The 21,103-nt window shown below is 35.1% G+C and overlaps 1 protein-coding gene across 1 annotated transcript in view; it reads right to left on the bottom strand.

Moving 5' to 3' along the window:
* The window catches only part of IQCM (IQ motif containing M), a 361,372-nt gene that overhangs the window by 216,903 nt on the left and 123,366 nt on the right, over nucleotides 1–21,103 (bottom strand). Inside the window, 2 exon segments of the mRNA XM_032632005.1 lie at nucleotides 709–907; nucleotides 18,109–18,167. Of these exon segments, the coding sequence (XP_032487896.1) occupies nucleotides 709–907; nucleotides 18,109–18,167 (258 nt within the window).

Raw genomic sequence — 21,103 nt, 5'->3', positions numbered from 1 at the left:
TACAAACAGGTTTTTGCCAGAGGAGAGGGGGTCAGAGGGAGGAGAGAAACAGGTAAAAGAGATTAAGAGGTATAAATTTCCAATTGTAAAATACATGAGTCACAGGTATGAAATGTACAGTATGGGGAATTTACTCAGTAATTACATAATATCTTTGTATGGTGACAAATGATAACTACACTTGTTGTAGTGATCATTTTGAAATGTATAAAAGTATCAACTCCTATGTTGTGAAATAGGAACTAACATAGTGTCATAGGTCAATTACACCTCAAAAACAACAAACAAACTCATAGAAAAAGAGACCAGATTTGTGGTTACCAGAGGAGAGGGGGAGGCGAAGGGGAAATTGGAGGAAGGCAGTCAACAGGTACAAACTTCCAGTTATAGGATAAATGAGTATTAGGGATGTCATGTACAGCAGGACAAATATAATGAACTCAGCTGTATGTTATATATGGGAGATGTGAAGAGTAAATCCTGAGAGTTCTCATCACAAGGAAATTTGTTTTCTATTTCTTAATTTTGTATCTATATGAGATGATGCGTGGTCATTAAACTTACTGTGGTAATTATTTTGTGATGTAAGTCAAATCATTAGGCTGTATATGTTAAACTTGTACAGTGCTGCATATCAGTTATATCGCAATAAAACTGTAAGAATAAAAGACTTTTTAAACACATTATAATATTCAATATATGCTTTACCTTGATCATTATTCTTTGGAATCTTTTGCGTTCGAGCCACCCTCTGACAAGTGCCTGCATGACGATGACCATTCTAACTATGTTTTTGGTAATTACGAATTTTTTCCTTCCCCGGAACACTTGGAAGTTTTCCATTTGTGGTCCAATCCTTTTAACTTTATTGTCAAGTTTATCACTTTTACTTAGAATAGATTTTGGGCTAAAAATAAAATATAAAACTTTCTTATTAGAGTTAATAAGAAAAATAAACTTCTAAAAAGTCTTAAATTCACTTTCATAATGAATATATTGAAATAGGAAATATATTGTAATTAGCGCATAAAATTCATAGGTATATCAACTGAACATTCCAATAGGGCTCTCCAAAGAAGGTTGAATATGCCAGAATTAATATAACATGTATAAATTAATCTTCTGAAGAATGGAAACCCAAAAGAAAGTGAATCTGTCAAAGCTTATCCACAACTATTCAAAAGAGAGATATAGTATCTAAGGAACAAAATATTTTCCTATGACAGGGCACATTAGTAAAAATAACTTTCCTGTTCCAGAAGCTATTTTAAACTACAGATTGCTTCAAAATTATTTGGCACTGATAATCTACTTACCAAACATCATCTGAAAAGTAATTTTATTTTCCAAATGCACTCAACTGAGAGGCAGGGTAGTGTATTGTTAGGGCCATGGACTACAGAATCGCAGAAGCGAGGGATCATACTGGAAAACATGACAAGCCCTGCAACACTGATATGGATGGTCCGTCCTTGCAGTGATGACCATGTGAGAAAACTACAGACTTTCTACTATGAACAGACTGTCTGTAACCTTGGCAATCTTGTGTCTGCTTTTTTACCTTTATATATCTGTTGCATTTTTTATAGGTAGTCAGTTTTTTCAAAGTCTTCCAAAGTTCAAAGTGTAGTTTCCTTGAAATTTTTAGCATACAAACATCTTTTTTCTTTTTTTTTGTTGTTGTTGTTGGATTTTTTATTTTTATTTTTTATTTTTTTAACAAAAGACCCCAAATAGCCAAAGCAATCTTGAGAAAGAAAAACGGAGCTGGAGGAATCAGGCTCCTGGACTTCAGACTATACTACAGTAATCAAGACAGTATGGTACTGGCACAAAAAGTAGCCACTACTGATCAATGACATTTGCTCAAGCACAGAAAATTGTCCTCCATATTTACTTCTGACCTATAGTTAAAGATACAGAACCGAGGCTGTTATTTCTTTCTGTTTGTGTATATAAATGAAAAATGTCATTTTTGTCTTTGCAAAAGAAAGGAAGTTAGCCTTGTATGATGTTCTTGTAACTGTAGCTCTTTTGTATCTCTGGTTGGTTCTTTCTCTTATTCTCTCTCTTGAGAAAACTTCTGTAGATTAACGAGTCAAAAATATAACATGGGCTGTAGAGAAATATTCAAATAGACAAAGCTACTAGAAAAGGCAAAGAAAATAAGGCAAAGTCTTATTTTTGTTTGTTTAAATTAAGATTGATTTTGAATAGCTTAGAAAAGAGGGAGCTCTGCCTTCTAAGAGTATTTTTGCTCCTTTAATATAACAATTTTTATGAACAGGCCTCCATGTATGAGATAAACTGGGAATGCGGATGAAATAGAAATGGTCACTTCTGGCTTGGCCAGAGTTTCAAGACCTACTTATGAAATCTAAAGGATCCTGAGTTGATGACTTTTTCTCCTTTTTCTCAGAAGAAATAGGTCTTCTAGAAATACCTAGATGAGCCAACTTTATAGTCAAAGTTTCATGTTCTAACAATAAGGTGTAAAAAAATCTTAAAGGGATATGTGTGACTGACTGTAAGGTGACGTGTAATGCATAGTGTTAAAGTACCAGCAGTGGTCACCACATCTCTTCTGGTCTCCTAAGGTGCCTTGAATGGCTCAGAGTTCTTAGTCATGTAATGAAAAGTATATGTAGTGTGGGAGGGGGTCGGAGGAAGGGAGAAGGAGAATTGAAATTAGCTATTTTTGGTTAAAAGCTATAGTTAATATGAGTGATTAGAACTACATTAATTAAAAGGATTATAAGGAAACACAAACATGTTTACAAAATGATGGATAGGTTTTGTCTGTCTTTTTATCAATTGAAGAAGAAAAGAATTTTATCTTAGGCCCTAGCCATATGGACTTTCATCAACAGCACATCTCTAAACAATTAGAATGTTAAAAATAAAAGAAAGGGAAAGTTAAAGTTGAAGAATAATTTATTGAAGGTTTTGATGGAAAGTGAATTACACTTACAAATAATGGGTTTGAAAAGAAGCTATGAAATATACAAAATTTTGGAAAAGTTAGGTCACTTTTGATGAGCAAGCTTAATATTAAAATAGAGAAATGCCTGTGAATGAATCCTCAGCTATGGAATGTTGTATAGGTGTTATACAGAAAGAAAGTAAAATTAGAATTTGATTTTCTTTCTGTTACACTGAGAAACTGATTTTTGAATAACAGTCTGCTCCTAATATGACAAAGGAAAAATCGTTCAGTACCTTCATTATAGTTTTCCTAGGAAACAAAAGTTCCTGTATTACAAAAATATTTCTCCTATTAGGCTTATAAATCTTTTTTTTCTTCTTCCTTGTGATCTACTTCTTACAAAATCTGGTATTCCTAATATTTAATGTTACTTGTAGCTATGTTACTTTTTTTAACTCTAAAGGCACCTATAACCTTTATTGATACTGTGCCTCCTGTGAAAATTATTTCCAATTCAAATTCAAGCCCCAAATTTAAAAACAAACTGTTGTGATATCTTTTTAACCTATCTTTTGGGTGTCCCAGATGGCTGCAAGACCATACCAAAGATTTTTTTCCTTCACTGTATAAGAGGAGGAATGCTAGAAATGGCAAGGTATGTGTGGCATAGCTGTTACATAAATGAGTCAAAAATGGCCCTTGTATATTGGCCCCTATGTTGTTTACTTCTTACGTTAGGCAAGGACTAGCTCAAAAGCCTGCTGGCTCCAAACTCAAAATTCTTAAACATCCAATTGTTTTAAATATGGCCCAAACAAGCATATTTTTTAGCCATTTAGAGCCTGCCTGTTTTGCATGTCCCATGAAACTATAACCAACATCTACCAGCCATAGATAAGACAAACCTTGAGGCCATAAAAGACCACAAACCACTGCTGCCCACTGGATCTCTCTGACCCAGAGACACCCCCATCTTGCTGTGAGTGATATCACGTAGACATGTAAGCCCCCCTCTGACTCTCCTGTTCCCACAGGAGTTCCCTTACCCTCTTTCCCTTCTGGGTGATGGCTCTATGTCATGGTCTCTAGAAGGTCTTCTGCTGTGAGGGACTTCCCCTCTCACGCAAAGCTGTCCATATGATGCCCAGATAAAGCTTGTTATGTGCCATTGCCACTTCATGGCCATGACTTTTCCTTGATTATCCCCATGATCTTTGAACTCAGTACAATGATCCATAGTTTTACTTAATTCAGCACTACTATTGAATATATTGAAATAGTCAATACATTGAAAGTTGTCCTATTTATCCAAGTCCAAACCATGAAAAGAAATCAAAGAAAAGTCTCCTCCTTAAGTTAAATATATAACAACTAAAATATTATTAATATAAATGTATTAGGAGCTCACTGTGGTAAACTGACTGCACTGACGGCCAATTAATGCTTCCTTATATCCCTATCTTTGCAATGTGATTTTATAGCCCCACCCATCAAGAGGTAGAATCATAGGTTACCTACCTATGAATCTAGGCTATGATCAAGGTATCAGATCAGATAGTTTTCAGTGAAAGAAGGAATCATTAAACAAGATTGCATGTGAGAAAAGATACAATAAGTTAATTATTAAGTTAATCATATCTAAACATTAGACACTGAGCTTGGCAAACATTTGAACAGGGAATTTCCTTTCAACTGCTAATGCTTATACGATAATATATATTAAACACTACATCAGTTTTAGAGTTTGTTTCAGATATTGCTACCAATTAGTTTTGGCTGATATTGAAGTATTTTGTATGTTCCATTTATAAAAGCACTCTTTGCCCATCTGTTCATAGGTTGAAAGTGATTAAAGGACACTTATTTTGGCTGTTGTAAAATCCAAATACTTTTTAAGCTGCAAATATGTGACAAAATCAATTCAGGTTGCCAAGTTCGGAAATACATTAAAAGAGATTTGTGATGCCTCCTTACCCCCAATTCCTCTTCCAACTTGCATTATCGAGAAGTAAATATCACCGCTTTCCTGATTAGACTATCATGCCTGCTTTGTCCAAATGCTTTGTAATTTAGTTATAACTTACACATTTACTCTGATTTGGATCCTCTGCTACCAAGCTGTGTCAAGGGCTTTCGTTTCCTGTACTTGCAGCCTTGAAGTAGAAACACGTGATGCCCTCATGCTTTGAATGCTGGATCTGAAAGTAACTTGGCTAACAAGTGAAACAAGTTTGTGGCCTACTTTTATGTCCTATATGAGATCTGTTCAGTTTAAAAACAATGTATTAAATTCAGCATGGGTGAAAGGGATTTTTAAGAACAGGGATGTTACACATTTCCATTAAAAATCTTGTCTCAATATTATTTAGTACTCCATTCCCAAGGGTTTAGTACTTCATGCTAGCAAAACCTATTCACTTAAAAAAAATCAAAACAGGATTCCTGGAACTTTTAAAAATAGGTGCAATCCTCCTGAAGTGGAAGATAGACACCAGTTTAGTTAAGGCAAAAATTTTAAATAGTTTAAGTATGTGAATGAGATGTGTTTTCTTCTGTGCTTTCCACACTTTTTTGTGTTCTGATCATTCCTCAAAATGCTAGCCTGCCCTGAGCCAAAAAACCCAAGACCCCTCCTATTTTGGGTAGCTCCCAGTTCCATGGCAATCTCTTTCACTAGATCATATTAAAGGGTGAGGTTGATATTCTGCAGCCAAGGGTACTTGGCTTCAACAGTTTACAACCTCAAGTGCTCTAACTAGTACCTATCCAGAAATGCAAATGATACAACGGGCTGGGAGAATTTCTTCTCCCTTCCCCCATACCTGATTTTCCTAGGAAGACATTCTCCCAGCCCATCATGTCATATACCTGGAAAGATGGGTTTTATTTTTGCTGCTGCTGCTGCTTGGTTTCAAGTTTCTAACAGTTCTTCCTCAAAACAAGATAGAGCTTTTTAAATTTCAAATTCAGTTCAAAAAAATGCAATTATTCTTTCCTGCACATATCAGCTTTTTGGAGGAACACTATTTGTTATGAATTAAACTGAAATTATCATTTCAGACAATACAAAAACAAAAGCAGAGAGGAAACACTGGTTTTGTTCAAATTTAATTGATTCTGACATTATGGGCAAGGTAAGCATGATGCACTTCCAGGGAATTCTCTCTAAAACAAACATTTAAACCACCTTTTTATTGTACCTACATGTTTTTATCTGAAGGGCACTGAAAAACATTACCACTGAAGATGTCTGTAATGACTAGGGTGTTTATGCCAAAGGTGTAATGGGAGCTGATATTTCTGTGGCACAGCACCCAGAGGTGTCAATTTTTCACAAGCTTATCTATGCAATAGGGAACATAATGAGTTGTATAGTCTTTCTCCCAAAGCATTCATTTATTCCTCTTGGGGTAGCCCTTTGCTCTCAACCCAAACTTTGGTCAGTTATGGAGAAGAGCTGGCTCTACCCCCTGTCATCCATCTCTCTCATCTCTGCTCCAAAAGAGCAGACAATGAAGATGGGTGCCTGTCCACAGATTCCTTTTCCCTAGAACTGGGCTTTAGGTAATGAAATAAATCCCCACAACAGTTCAGGTGATTCTAAAAACAATTTCTGATATTATACTCAATATTTTATTCCCACCCACATAACTGTTTTAGGTACTGTCATTTCCAGGAATTGAGGAGACCCTCAAGCAAACACACTCAGAGTGGTGGTCAGAAAGCAGGTCAAATTCTACTAGAAAAACAGGAAATGTGGACAGTCTTTGGAACAACCTGGAGAGGGATGGGACTTTGTAACCCCCTCTCCCCATGCTTCTGCCTCCCTACTCTCCCTCTGTATGAATGCTTCCATGAAAAAGTAATGGAAAATCTGATTTTCTCTGCTTGAGAAAATCTGCTTCTCTCCATTCATTCTTATTTTACTTTTCTGGGTAGGATTACTGTGACTTAGAGATGAGAACTTATGTGTTCTCCCTCTCATTATTCTGCTTGCTGTTTCTCAGATGTTTTCCTTCTGATTCCACACAGGAATTGTTACCAATAATGTCTGTTTCTTTCCCTACCTGGTTATTGTTCGCATCAATAAGGAAAAATTACTTTTTATAGCAGCAGACAGAAAAATTATTCATTGACCAAGGAATGGAGGAGGAGGAGGTCTTGCTCTAAAAGCCCCTTCTCCCTGAGTGTAGGCAAGGGTGAGATTTTCATAGGAAAAGGGGCTAAAGGGACGGTATGGGGCAGAGGTCTTGTCATTTAGGTTCATGGAAATGGGTGGTGATTTCCTGGACCAGGGTCTGCACCTCTTTTCTGCCCTTTTATGGTCCTTTGGAGTTTGGGTCAGAAGCAGAGGGAACCAACATGGTGTCCTTGGGCAGGAATTTTAGCATTAAAATGAGATGATAAATAGTTGTAGAGAGACCTTTGTCCCAATTTCAAGTTCAGCCAGCTTATACCACTTCCTTGTAGTTAAGCCCTCTTGGTCCTGTCAATGTAAACACAGCTAGAAGATACAGTCAGTTTGGTTTTCTGCAAGTTTGTCCAGAGGGAGGTTTTTATTAGGAATGAGTTTGGGGGGCGGGGGTGTTTCCTTGCTTTTTTGAGGAAAGCACGTGTCCTTGTGTTTGTTTAATATCAGATCATATTAGTTATCAATCAGATGGTATGTGAAGAACTAAAGAAAGTAGTAGTGGTGCCAAGAGCCAGAATGTGTACAAAAAGGATGCCAGGCCATCCTGAATTCATTTCCTTTGTTTTAATTTTATTACTGTTTTTTGTTTTGTTTTCACTATATTACTATACCAGGGAATTATTTATGATGTTTCTCAATTTCAGGAGGGCAAATTTCAAGATTCTCATAAAATCTTTGTAAACAAGGTAGAGAAATATAGGCTGACTGGGCAGTCTTGGGCGGTAGGGTGGATAGTGTCATTACTAGCTGAGATAGGGAATATAGGAGAGAAGACATGGAGAAGGGAAAACATAATTATTGCAATTTTGAGAGACGGTTATGGGATATCCCAGTGAAGATACCCAGGAAGGAGCAGAAAGTCTGAGATAGGAGTTATAAATTCCTGAAAGGGAAAAAAATCATTAGAAGGCAGAGAAAAGATCCAAAAATTTAATCCATGCATTGAACAAATATATATTCATTTACTCATTCATTCATTCATTCATTTAGTGTAAGATACTCTTCTAGCATTGAGGATACACTGATAAATAAAACATAGAAAATTCCCTGTCCTCATTAAGCTTATGTTCTAGTGGGAGAGACAGACAGTAATCACGGTAAACAAGTTAATTATTGAGTATTTTAGAAGGCAATGTATGCTTTGATAGAAAATAAAGCAGAGTAAGGAAGTTGGGGAGTGCTAGCAGGGGTGGAAATTGCACTTTTAAATAGTGTGTTATGGCTGGTGTGGGATTATTGAAAAGGTAACGTGTGAGCTAACCATCTCAGGCAAAAGTGATAAGGAGCTAAATCCAATGTTGAAATGTGATAGCTTTGCTTATAAAGTTCTGCAATTGGTTAATATACATGATTGTACAAATAATTCCTCTCAGACTCGAGGATGGTTAGGTACCTTTCCTCCATCATTGTAGTTACGACATAACTTAATTCTCTGGGTCTATCACCCCTCTATACTCTGAATTCCCTAAGAGCAACTACTTTTCCTTGTGTACCTGGCAATATATAATAGATGAAGGGAAGAAAAAAAGGGATAGAGAAAGAAAAGAAAGGAGGGACAGCAAAAGAACAGAATAGGGATACGTTAGAATATCTGAGAAAGGCTCAGGGTTTGCTTGTTTGGGGTTTCATTTATTTTTCAGAAATGAAATCAATGTGAGTATTGCCCTTAAGAGACTGACCCCCAAAGCTGATATATGATGGGCTGCCTGAACTGATCTAGAATATCTACAGTTTGGTTCCACTCTACACTGTATTCATAAAATTACATCTGAAATACTATGTTCTTTCCTAAGCATCACACTTCAAGAGGGATACTTTTGAGTATGGTGGGCATCTGTTCCTTTCCTCTGTTTTCACCTCCTTTCCCTTGTGGAATTGCACTTCTTCTCCATTCATATGACTAGGATTTGTCTAGGGCTGGCCATGTCATCCAAGCTGGAAGGTCAGCCAGAATATTTCTCTGTGTGTGTGTGTGTCTAATAAGAGACCTTTCTTTCTGGTTAGAGCAGGAAGAAGTCAATTACAAACAGCTGGAAGCCAACCATTTTGCTTACGACATGGAGAAAAAGTCTGTAGTAAGAGGTTTTAAGGCCAAACAGGGGCAAGCAGAGATTTAAAATGAATGAAAGGAGAGCACATCCTGAAGACATTACTTGAACCTGTTGAATCAGTTGAGCCTAAGATGTTAAAGAGATAAAAAGAACGGATGTCTGACATACTCTACACTCTTGGAACCTCTACTTATATGAGCAAACAGATTTAATTACCATTTTGCTTAAGCTAATTTGAATTAGCATCCTAATAAATATATAAATATAATAAAGATATGTGTGTGTGTATGTGTGTGTGTGTGTATATATATAGAAAGAATCTAAAGAGAGAACTGGTAACTAGAGTGGCTTCAAAAAGACAGAATCAGGACCAGTGGGTACCAGCTCAAGGGGGATAGGTGCTGAGCCTCACAGAGAGAGCTGTCAAAGTCAGAGCACTAATTAGAATGAAATGGATTCCACTGGAACAGAGTAATTACTAATCCCTGGAGTTTTCAAGTAGAGGTGATGTAGGTACCATGTTATAGAGGAGATTCACCCTTTGGATAGAGGGTTTCAGTAGAAAATCTTTAAGGTTCCTTAAACTCTGAGATTCTATAATTCCCCAAAGACAAAATACAACTAGAGGAAGTATCATTGGAGAAATATCCACTATAAATTTATTTTCAAAAAATGCTTAGGCTGGGTACTGACCCAGAAAAAATAATCTGTTCACAGAAGATACCATAAACAAGCTAATATTACATTAGTAATTAACAAATTTTAGAAGAGACCAAAGGAAAGTTATTAGGTGGTAAACTGTAAAATTGTTTTGAGATAAAATAAGAGGACTTGACCCATTTCAGAAAAAATGATGATGGACAAATGCAGTAATTTTAGAGACATAAAGGAAACATTAAAGTACCTAGCTAAATCTCCAGACTCTGAAATGTGAATTTCATACTTAGATATGACAGTAAATGTACTATGTTCTATTATATGAAAAAAGAGAACATTTAGAATTCTTAGCACAGTTTTGCTTTTCAGTAACATATTAGTGAGTCATATCTGGTTACTACTACCCTTTTAGTTCTAGCATGCTACAAAATAGGAAGGGAAAATATATAATTATTCCTCATCTACATATTTACATGAACTATCTGGATGCTTAGAATCCTAAAGAATGAAAAAAAAAGAGGAACTTAAGGGTTCTAAAATGGTACACTTCATAGATGGTATATTTAAACAATGTTTTTATCATCCAGAATTGAAACAAACTAAATAGTAAAATGGTGAAGGGCTGATGACCACCTTTTACAACTTCTTACAACTTTAACATTATGAATTAACGATAGAATATTTTTCTTCTATGAGTTAAAGACCCATCAATTTTTCTATTCTGTACTTGGAAATCAGCCAGTCATTTTAAAAAACAATTATGTACTTTAGAAATTCAACAAAAGGAAAATTTATCGAAAGGAAAATTTATCACTAAAGTCAGATGAATCTGCAAAGAATTAACAGCTCACTGCTGAAAGACATCAAAAGAGAGTAAGTGTTTTATTCATGAAATACAATAGTTTATCTGAACAAAGAAGGAGATACTATTTGCAATATAGTTAGAGGTGCCAAACAAATTCAAGTGGACCTCAAGGAAGATATATGAAGAAATCTTTCTCACAGAAAATAAAAGTACAACGTCATGGTAATAGTACAATAGATTACAATCCTGGTTCACAATTTTCACTTAGATATTGAGAATTAACTCTGTGTGCTAATGTATTATTTCCTTTTAGTTAATAATATAAACTGCTTTTGATATTTTTATATTTATGATACTACACAAAATAAGAGAAAATGTGTTAAGCATGAAGAAGTTAATGAAAAGATTAAAAAAAAGGTGATGCTAGGAAAAGACAAGATCCCACTTCATTGCAAAATATCATTCACTTTTTACCTTTATCAGGGTAAAAACATAAACATATATACTATAATTTGTGTACATATTACTTTTTTTAAATTACAAATTAAGAATTACATCTATTGGGCTTTAGTTCTTTCTGGTTTAGAAATCTTACATAAAGTATTTTACTTTGAAAAACAATAAAACTCGTAAAAACGTTCCTTTGGCAATTCTATTTGAAATGAAATTGCTTGGCTCGCTTTGAAAAGCTCATCATAACCTTTCTTTTCCCTTAAAAAAGGTTTTAGGCTTTCTCAACCATACCTTAACCTTAAGGATTTCTAACAATCTTCTGACATTTACGGAGTTCTAAAATTTCAAAATTTACCATTTAAATTGAAATATTGAGGAAATAGAAACTTGCGTTCTGAAATCAAATAATTTTGCTTTATATTGTTCATTTATGAAATTTATATTCTCTAAATGTTGGGCAAGGGTGTATATGAAATGAGTATTTTTAGCAGAATTGAAAATCAAGACAATAAGATCATATCCCTCATAAAAATAACACAAATATATATTTAAGAACCCCAAAATAAAATCAAGTAGCCACTGTGTGGAATGTGGAACCTGGTAAATTTATCCTAAATGTACTGGATTTGAGCATTATAGTTCTTTGTTTAATAATGCTGCTAATGAAAAGTCTTATATACATCTGTATACATATTTGTATAGCAAATGGACCTAAGCACTACTGTTATATCTTTTTCTCTCCTTCTAAATTTTGAGATCTTTACAGTTGAAAACACTAGAAGATGGACAAAAAAAATAGAAATGTGAAAATATGCATTTTAGGTTCATGATCACTGAAGATTAGGACAAAAATAATTATAACTCTGCCTTATCTACCACTCTTTATCCATATAAGGTAACAGGTTCCCTTCCCTCTCAAGAACAGGAGTGGGTGCCCAAATTTGCAGTAATTCCAAATCAAGTGCAGCAACAGCATTTTTAGTTTGCTTAACTTCCCATCCCAACCTTTTAACAGCCAAGTGACTGCCTCCTTAAAAAACACTGCTGAGTGGGTGCATAAGCCAGTTCTATTTGCCAGCTGTAGAGAGTTCTCTCAAAGCTTGTGGCTATGGGTAAATGAATTCCATCATTTTTTTTTTCTATAACTAAGAAGAGGGGGAAAAAACCAAACTCTCTTATATTTATTGTAGCCTGGCAATGGTGATATATGTGTGACATATTTTCACCCTTGAAATGCAAAAGTACTTTAGAAATTGGCCAGTACCTTACTGAAATTGACAGATGACTGATGGAAGGTTATAATATACTCTGTCTCATGCAGACTCTATGGAAACCTCTAGCTGAAAATATATGAGAGATTTCTCTCTAACAAGAAAAATTCTTTAAGACAAGCTTAAAGGGTCCCAACATTTGGATTCTAAAGTTTCACAGAATTTCTATGACATAAATGGTATAGGATTTCAAGTGAAGAAGAAAATCTTAAGAGTGTTTCACTTAAATATTTTCAATGAAATGTGTCTGCATGTGAAATATTTAGTTTTATATCATTCACTACTTCACTCTGTTTTCACATTGTTCTACTTTCTTTTATCTCTCTTTCTCCAGAATTCTATCTAGTAATATGTTTTAATCACTAGAGCCACTCTTGTACTTGCTAATTCATTAGTTTCAGTCTACTTCTCTTAAGTAATCATCAGAAAGGCTGTTAAAATTTAAGATACAAATGGCATAAAAGCAGCATGACTGAGTAAGAAAGCTGTGAATTGAGTGCTGGACTCTAGTAACAATTTTGGGTTTTTTTTTTCTTTTTACTTTTGTGACCTTGAAGAAGACACTTAATCTTTTTAAACTTTTACTTTCTCACCTGGAAATTAAAAGAATTGAATCAAGTGATCTCTAAACTTCCCTTCAGCCATCATTCTCTAAAACATTTATGACAGCCCTGCAAAAGCTAGCTAGATGTCCCTGCAAAACTGCCACAGCTCTTTATGCTGCAACAGATGGCAGACGGTACAGGAAAATGCTTAGCATTCAGAGTAGCTGGTTGGCTCCAGGAAAATAAATACAATAAACACTCACCTTTCAGAGTGTACAACTTTTTATTATTGAAAGGGCTGGACCAAATTTTACTTTAGTAATACCTATGAGAAAAAAAAATGACTTCCCACTCAAACTAACCAGGTAAAGGATATTTACAGGAAAAAGACTTACACAAGAAGATAAGCTAACACCATCAAATAGTTTAAAAATATATAGTATTTTTTTCCTTAAAGCAAGTCTTTTTATGAAAAGGTTTTTGATGACAAATTCAATTTCTTTAATAGATATGGGTTATTCAGATTTTCTATTTGTTCTGTGTCAGTTTTGGTATGTCTTTTTTCAAGAATTTGTCCATTTCATCTCAGTTATTGAATGTGGTAGGCATGAACTTATTCATATAATCTTTTCTCCTTTTAATGTCTATAGAATGTATAGTGATTCTACTTCTTTCATTTTTAATATTGGTAATTTGTGTTTTATCTCTTTTTCTTAGTTTTGTTAGGAGCTTACAAATTCTACTAATCTTTGAAAAGAACCAACTTTTCTTTCTTAATTTGCTTTATTGTTTCTGTTTTTAATTTCATTGCTTTCTGTTCTTATCTCTATAACGAATGTTACATGTGCACTTAAAAAAAACATATCTTCTACATTTGTTGGTTGTAGTCTACAAACGTTAATTAGTTCAAATCAGTTGACGGTTTGTTCAAATCTGCTATGTTGTCATTTACTTTTTTTACTAATTTTCCTATCAATTACTAAAAGACGTGTAAAAAAATTCCAGTCATAATTATGCAGTTGTCCATTTTATTCTTTAGTCCTGTCAATTTCTGCTTTGTGTTAAAGCTCTATTATTAAGTCATACACATTTAGGATTATTATCTAATTCTGATTAATTCATTCTTTTACAATTATGAAGTGTCCTCTTTATGTCTGGAAATCGTCCTTGAAGTCTACTTTGATGTATAGCCACCCTAGCTCTCTTCTGCTAGCTTTTTTTCATTGTGTATCTTTTCTCTAACCTTTTACTTCCAATTAATGTCTTTTTATGTTCATCTCTTATAAACAGCATAGAGTTGGTTCTTGCTTTTTTATCCATCCTGACAAGCTCTTACTTTTAACTGCATGTTTATTCTGTATATGAAATATAAATGTTGGTACAGTTGGGTTTAAGTCTACCATTTTACTATTTGTTTTTTATTCACCCATTATATGTTCTCCCTTTCCTGTCTTCTTTTGGGATAACCAAATAGTTTTTGATATTCCATTTTAGTTTTCGTATTATCTTTTAGGTTTATCTTTTTGTATTAGTGGTTGCTCTGGGAATTACAGTTTGCTTTCTTATCCCACTCTACTTAGAATTAATACCACTACACATAAAATGAAAGAAACTTGAAAAGTATAAGTCCATTATTTTGCTAGCATTGTCATATATGTTTTTGCAGCTACCTACTTATAAGTACCATAATAATGTTATGATTTTGCCTAAAATGTTCAATTTAAAAATAATTGGAAAAAATATTCTTTTTCATATATTTTCATCATATATTTTCTATGTTCAATGTTCTTTATTTCTTCTTGTAGACTCAAATATACAACAGGTGTCATTTCTCTCGGCATGAAGAGCTTCCTTTAACATTTGTGAAAAACAGATCAGTTGGCAGTATATTCTCATTTCTTTAATTTAGCTGAAAATTTCTTTTTTCAACCTCAATACTGTGAGATAATTTCACTAGATACAGAATTATCAGTTGATAATCTTTCTTTTAGCACTTTAAATATATAATTTCATTGCCTTCTGGTCTGCATCATTTCCAGTGAGAAGACATCCATCATTCTCAGAATTGTAACCCTTTGTACAATGTGTACTTTTCCCTGCTGGTTATTTCAAAGGTTTTTCTTTGCCTTTAATTCTCAACTCTTTGCCTATGATATGCCTATGTGTTTTTTCTTGTGTTTATGTTGCTTAGATGTGATATCTTCTTGGACGCGTAAAGATGTTTTTCATTAAATTTGGAAATTTCCAGCTATTCTTTCTTTCTTTTTTTTATAAATGTATTTTATTTTATTAATTTATTTTTGGCTCATTGGGTCTTCATTGCTGCACATGGGCTTTCTCTAGTTGCGACGAGCGGGGGCTACTCTTCATTGCAGTGCGCGGGCTTCTCATTGCGGTGGTTTCTCTTGTTGCAGAGCACGGGCTCTAGGTGCATGGGCTTCAGTAGTTGTGGCCTGTGGGCTCAGCAGTTGTGGCTCGTGGGTTCTAGAGCACAGGCTCAGTAATTGTGGCGCACAGGCTTAGTTGCTCTATGGCATGTGGGATCTTCCCGGACCAGGGCTCGAACCCACGCCCCCTGAACTGGCAGGTGGATTCTTAACCACTGCGCCACCAGGGAAGCCCCCAGCTACTATTTCTTTAACTACTTTTTCTGCCTTATTCTAGTTCTCTTCTTCTGAGACTCCAATTCACATATGATAAGCCACTTGATATTAATTTATAGGCCCATCAGGCTTTGTTCATTTTGTTCTCAATCTATCGTTTTGTTCCGATTAGTCTCTATAGATCTACAAGTTTACTAATCTTCTCTACTGCCTTCTCCAATATGGTGTTCAACCATTCAATGAAATTTTCACATCAGATACGTTATTTCTCAGTTCCAGAACTTTCATTTGATTATTGTCCTTATATTTTCCATTTATGCACTGGGATTCTCTGTTATTAGGAACATCTTTTTCTTTAAGTTCTTGAACATTTATAATAACTGCTTTCAAGCTCTTGTCTGCTAATTCTAACATTTGGAATATCTTTTTCTTTGATGTAACCCAGATTTTCCTGTTTCTTAACATGTCTAACATTTTATTTGTTGTGTACTAAACATTGTACATTGTAGGGATTGTGGATTATGTTACTGTCCTTGAAAGAATATTGATTGTTTTTTAATTCTAGGTGGCAGTTAAGTTACTGGTTTATCATCTTGAACTTGTTGAGGCTTAGTTTTATGCTTTTGTTAGGGTGAATCTGTTTGTTTCGTCCTCTGTACTAAGGTGAATTCATTAGTCCTGGGGTATAATCTCCACTCCATAGGTGTTGGCCTTCCAAGATTTCCATGGAGAGACTGAGGTGTTTACTAAGTACTGTCATCTGAAAGGACTTAAACTCCAATTTCTGTCTCCCTCCATGGTGAACAGCAACTGAGAACTCTGCCTAGGCTTTAAATTCCACAAATGTAAGGAGTCTCTCTTGTTCACCACGTCCTTAGCATCTAATACAGCAAGTGCTTAATGTTTCTTGTTAAATGAATAAACTGTGAAAGACTGAAAGAAAATTTTCTGAGCAGGACAAGACACAATCTGTTTTTCCTTTTCCTCTGGAAATTATTCATTTGTTCAGTTATATTTTCTGAGCATCTACTACATTGCTGGGATTGTGCCATGAGCTATAGATAGAAATGTTAACAGAATCAACCACCCCTACTCTCACAGAACTTGAAATTTTAGCCAGGGATCATTCTGGCATAATTTAGCTTATAGTATGTAGCAATGACTACAATTAAAGGACCTATGTTTGAATCCAGCTCTATCACAGACTAGCTGATTGACCCTAAGTGAAATATTCAACCTGTTTACCCATCAGTAAAATGGTGATAATAAAATACATCATGTGTTGTTACGGGAGTTATATGAAAGTACCTTGTACAAACTAAGCACAGAATGCATACTACTACTAATGAATTTAGCTACTACTAAACTTAGTATGAGACTAAATCTCAGAAAACACCTAATCTTAAACTGGATATTTATTTATTGGAGGTTTAAACAATTATTTGGGATTATTTCACAGTCATATTTGGCCAAGATTTACCATATAGTGCAATTCCATAATACTTGAACCTTAGAGTCAAATGTATTTGGGAATTCAGATTTTGTTTCAAAGTCTAGGAAATTAATATAGCATGTATACCATATATTATGTAACATGTCTGGGGCAGTGTCCCATCATTGAACATATTAATATTAATTAGCTAATATAATTAATGTTAATATGTATGCAAAGTATGAATATTCACATGAAGTGGGAAAAGTAGAGACTGAGTAATCATGATCACTTATTACTTCAGGTCAGTTTTTGACATTAAGAGTTCTGGCACCACCTTAGGTGACATCAACTTTCAGTTTCTGGAGCTTTCCAGATTTTGGAATTGTGAATAAGGGATTATGGACCACACCTTTTGAGTAACTGAGAGAAGGAATTAAGAAGGATGTCAAGTAAGAGAAGGTAGCTTGAATAATATATTTGAATAAACCTGTATTTACTAGGGGGTAAGTTTTCCAAACTGGTTGCTCTGACAAACTTCAGTCTCCAAGGTTTACCCTTTTGCTATTTGCATCTACATGGCTTGACACAGAGCTTTGCACCGAGTCAGTACAAAAATAATATCTGGTGAATTAATAAATTAATGTATTACCAGTGAAAAACAAAGCACAGGGCTGAAACCTGTCCTTTTCAGAAACTTCACTGTTAATTTTCCATAATCCCTTCTTTCCATCTCACTCTCCAATCTATCTCACAAAATCAGTTATTTTTTCACAAAAGTTTGTCAACAAGTTTGCTACACAAAGAAGCAGAGCAATCTTAAGAATGCCTCATAGAGTCACTGAAAGGCATGCTGTACCATAATGAATTGCAGGACATAGTTTCTAATAAACAAAACTGCTGAAACATCATACAGTACTGTTTATAATGCTTTTACTTGCCACTGCAAAGTAAACCTACAGCCTGGTCTACTGAATGAGCATTAATACACTCAAAAAAATAAAAATTTTTTATCCTTGCCTTAGTCAAATTAAATGGGAACTTTGAAAAAGATACGTTGAAAACTTGAGCTTTCAACAACCTACATTTCTTTAAACCAGATACTTAAGTCAGGATAAAACCAAAAGCAAGCATATTAATTTAAACTTTTCTGCTATTATATAAAAGATATACCTGGGTTGTGGCTTTGATTCTGGCTTGACAGACTGTTGTTCTTTTTTGATAAAACTTTTCTAGAATAAGAGAAAGAAGAATTGACACAATGAGGAAACCAACTTCATTGTCTATAAAATCTTAATTCCATTGATGTTCTATTATATTATCAAAGGGAGAAACAACTGATCCATTATAATATATAAGCCTAAACGTTGATATAAGTATTTATTATAAACCTAAACACATATAAATAAGTATACTCAGAGGAGTATGATCACAGAACCTCCTCCGGCATATTTTGGCCCCCAGGAATACAATTCCTTCTGATCATTTCAGTGAGCAAATATCCATAAAAATCTACTAGAGATAAGAATTTATTTATTTAATTACTTATTTGCCCTCTGTCTTATAAAAAGTTTTAAGGTAGCTTACAAAAAATATAGTATGTGTGAAAAAAGAAAAAAAAGGATATCAAGTTAAAGGGAAAATACGGATAGAAAAATAATGTCAAGTGTTTTCTGATACTGCTTACTGTGTTACAAAGATTTGCCTCTCAAATTCCCAGCTATCAGAGTGTTACAGACTGAACTGTGTTCCCCTAAAAGTCATATGTTGAAGCCCTAATCCCCAAATGTGACTATATTTGGAGATAAGGCCTTTCAAGAGGTAATTAAGGTTAAATGAGGTCATAAGGGTGAGGCTCTAATCCAATAGGACTGGTGACCTTATAAGAAGAGGAAGAGATGCCAGGGGCATGTGTGCACAGAGAAAAGGCCATGTGAGGACACAGCAAGAAGCAGCCATCTATAGGCCAAGGAGAGAAGCCTCAGGAAAAACCAACTTTGCCCTAGAACTGTGAGAAAATTAATTTCCGTTGTGTCAGCCACCCAGTCTATACTATTGTATTACGGCAGGCCTGGCAAACTAAAACACAAAGTAACAAAGAAAACACAGTAGTTCTAACATTCACAATATCTATAAGAGAAGTAAACTTATTTTCTGTGAAAAATTTCTTCCATGAGTCCTTCATAAGAAGCCTGGGATAGTGTAATGGTCAGTTTCAACAGCATCTCTTCAACAATGACACTTGAAAGTTTACTACGGATCTTTTACACAGTCCTTCAATGTCAGTCAACAGTTGAAAGAACAACTTAGGAGATGATACTCCAAGATCTCAAAATAACTGGGTCATTCCCTTTCTGGTCATTCGGTGTGATCCAAAGGTTAAACTGATATCTAGAGGCATTGCATATCCATTTTATAATCTGCTATGACAATTATTTTGCCCAAAATAGCTTTTGAAAAAATGGCCTCAGGTAAGAGAAATTTGAGGTAATCTTGACAATGAGTAAAGGTTAACGGATTTTGGATTGTTGGTGTTGTCTTCCCTCTGACTCTATAAGAAGTCGGTGCCAGAAAGTACCTTGGCTATTGATGTAATGCTCCTGATACCACAACGAAAATGCTTATTTTACTTTTGCTTTAAAGTTGCAAATAGGGACTTCCCTGGTGGCACAGTGGTTAAGAATCTGCCTACCAGGGCTTCCCTTGTGGTGCAGTGGTTAAGAATCCACCTGCCAATGCAGGGGACACAGGTTTGAGCCCCGGTCTGAGAAGATCCCACATGCTGTGGAGCAACTAAGCCCATGCGCCACAACTACTGAGCCTGCGCTCTACAGCCCGTGCGCCACAACTACTGAAGCCCTCATGCTTACAGCCCGTGCTCTGCAACAAGAGAAGCCACTGCAATGAGAAGCCCATGCACTGCAACAAAGAGTAGCCCCTGCTCGCCGCAACTAGAGAAGGCCCGCGCACAGAAACGAAGACCCAACGCAGCCAAAAATAAAATAATTAATTTTTTAAAAAAAGAATCAGCCTACCAATGCAGGGGATGTAGGTTCAACCCCTGGTCTGGGAAGATCCCACATGCCACAGAGCAACTAAGCCCGTGCGCCATAACTACAGAGCCTGTGCTCTAGAGCCCTTGTGCCACAACTACTGAAGCCCGCACACCTAGAGCCCACGCTCCACAACAAGAGAAGCCACCACAATGAAAAACCCATGCACTGCAACCAAGAGCAGCCCCCCTCGTGACAACTAGAAAAAGTCCACGCACAGCAATGAAGACCCAACGCAGCCAAAAATAAATAAATAAATTTATTTAAAAACATAAAGTTGCTAATATGTATTTAACCATTATTTGGCAACTGAATCCAAAGAAGTCTCTTCTATAAAATCTCAGGATATATAAAAAGTGTAAAGATGAAATGTGGAAGAAATTTGTATCTGTATTGCAAAAATACTCAGTTTTAAGATGCAGAGTGATTGTTTTAAATACAAGCTTCACTCTGTCCTATAGTGAGTGCTCTCTCGGATGCATTCTGACTTGTATATGTAAACTTGTATTTCGTGCCATTCATTGTTTAAGCCTGAAGATTAACTTTTCTTCTACGGTTATGTTAGAATGCAAGAATAACCTTGAGAATTAATTTGCATCACCTCTCAACTATTTGTTACTTTTAGAATTCCCTGATCATGTTTTATTTTTCAAAGCATTCACCCTCAAAAATAATACTGTACTTTTTAAAACTTATGTGGAACATGTAGGTGAAAATAAAACAAGAAGAAGCACCTATATTTTAAATATTGCTCTCAAGGTGTTCCATGACACATATTCATGGCTAGAAAAAATACTCATGGTTACAAAAATTATTTTTTAACCTATGTAGTCCATACTTTTGCACACAACAAAGTGCTTGGCTTGGAACACACTGTCCTTATGTGATACTACTATTTACACTTGCCAACTAAATTTTGTTAACTGCTTCCTTCTTGGCCAGACTGAGATTTTCATATTCTCCACCATGCAAGGTGTCAAATATCAAGGCCACTAAGCAAAACAGTCTCAGACAAACATTCTTGAGGATTTTTCTTAATAAAATGTTTTCTGATTTTTTTCCAGTTACCTCTGTTGTGTCTTTTTCTTCCTACCTACCATAATTAGAAACCGGCG

Source organism: Phocoena sinus, chromosome 5 (genome assembly GCF_008692025.1).
Source record: "Phocoena sinus isolate mPhoSin1 chromosome 5, mPhoSin1.pri, whole genome shotgun sequence".
Classification (NCBI taxonomy): domain Eukaryota; kingdom Metazoa; phylum Chordata; class Mammalia; order Artiodactyla; family Phocoenidae; genus Phocoena; species Phocoena sinus.
This window is presented reverse-complemented; position numbering and strand designations above follow the sequence as displayed.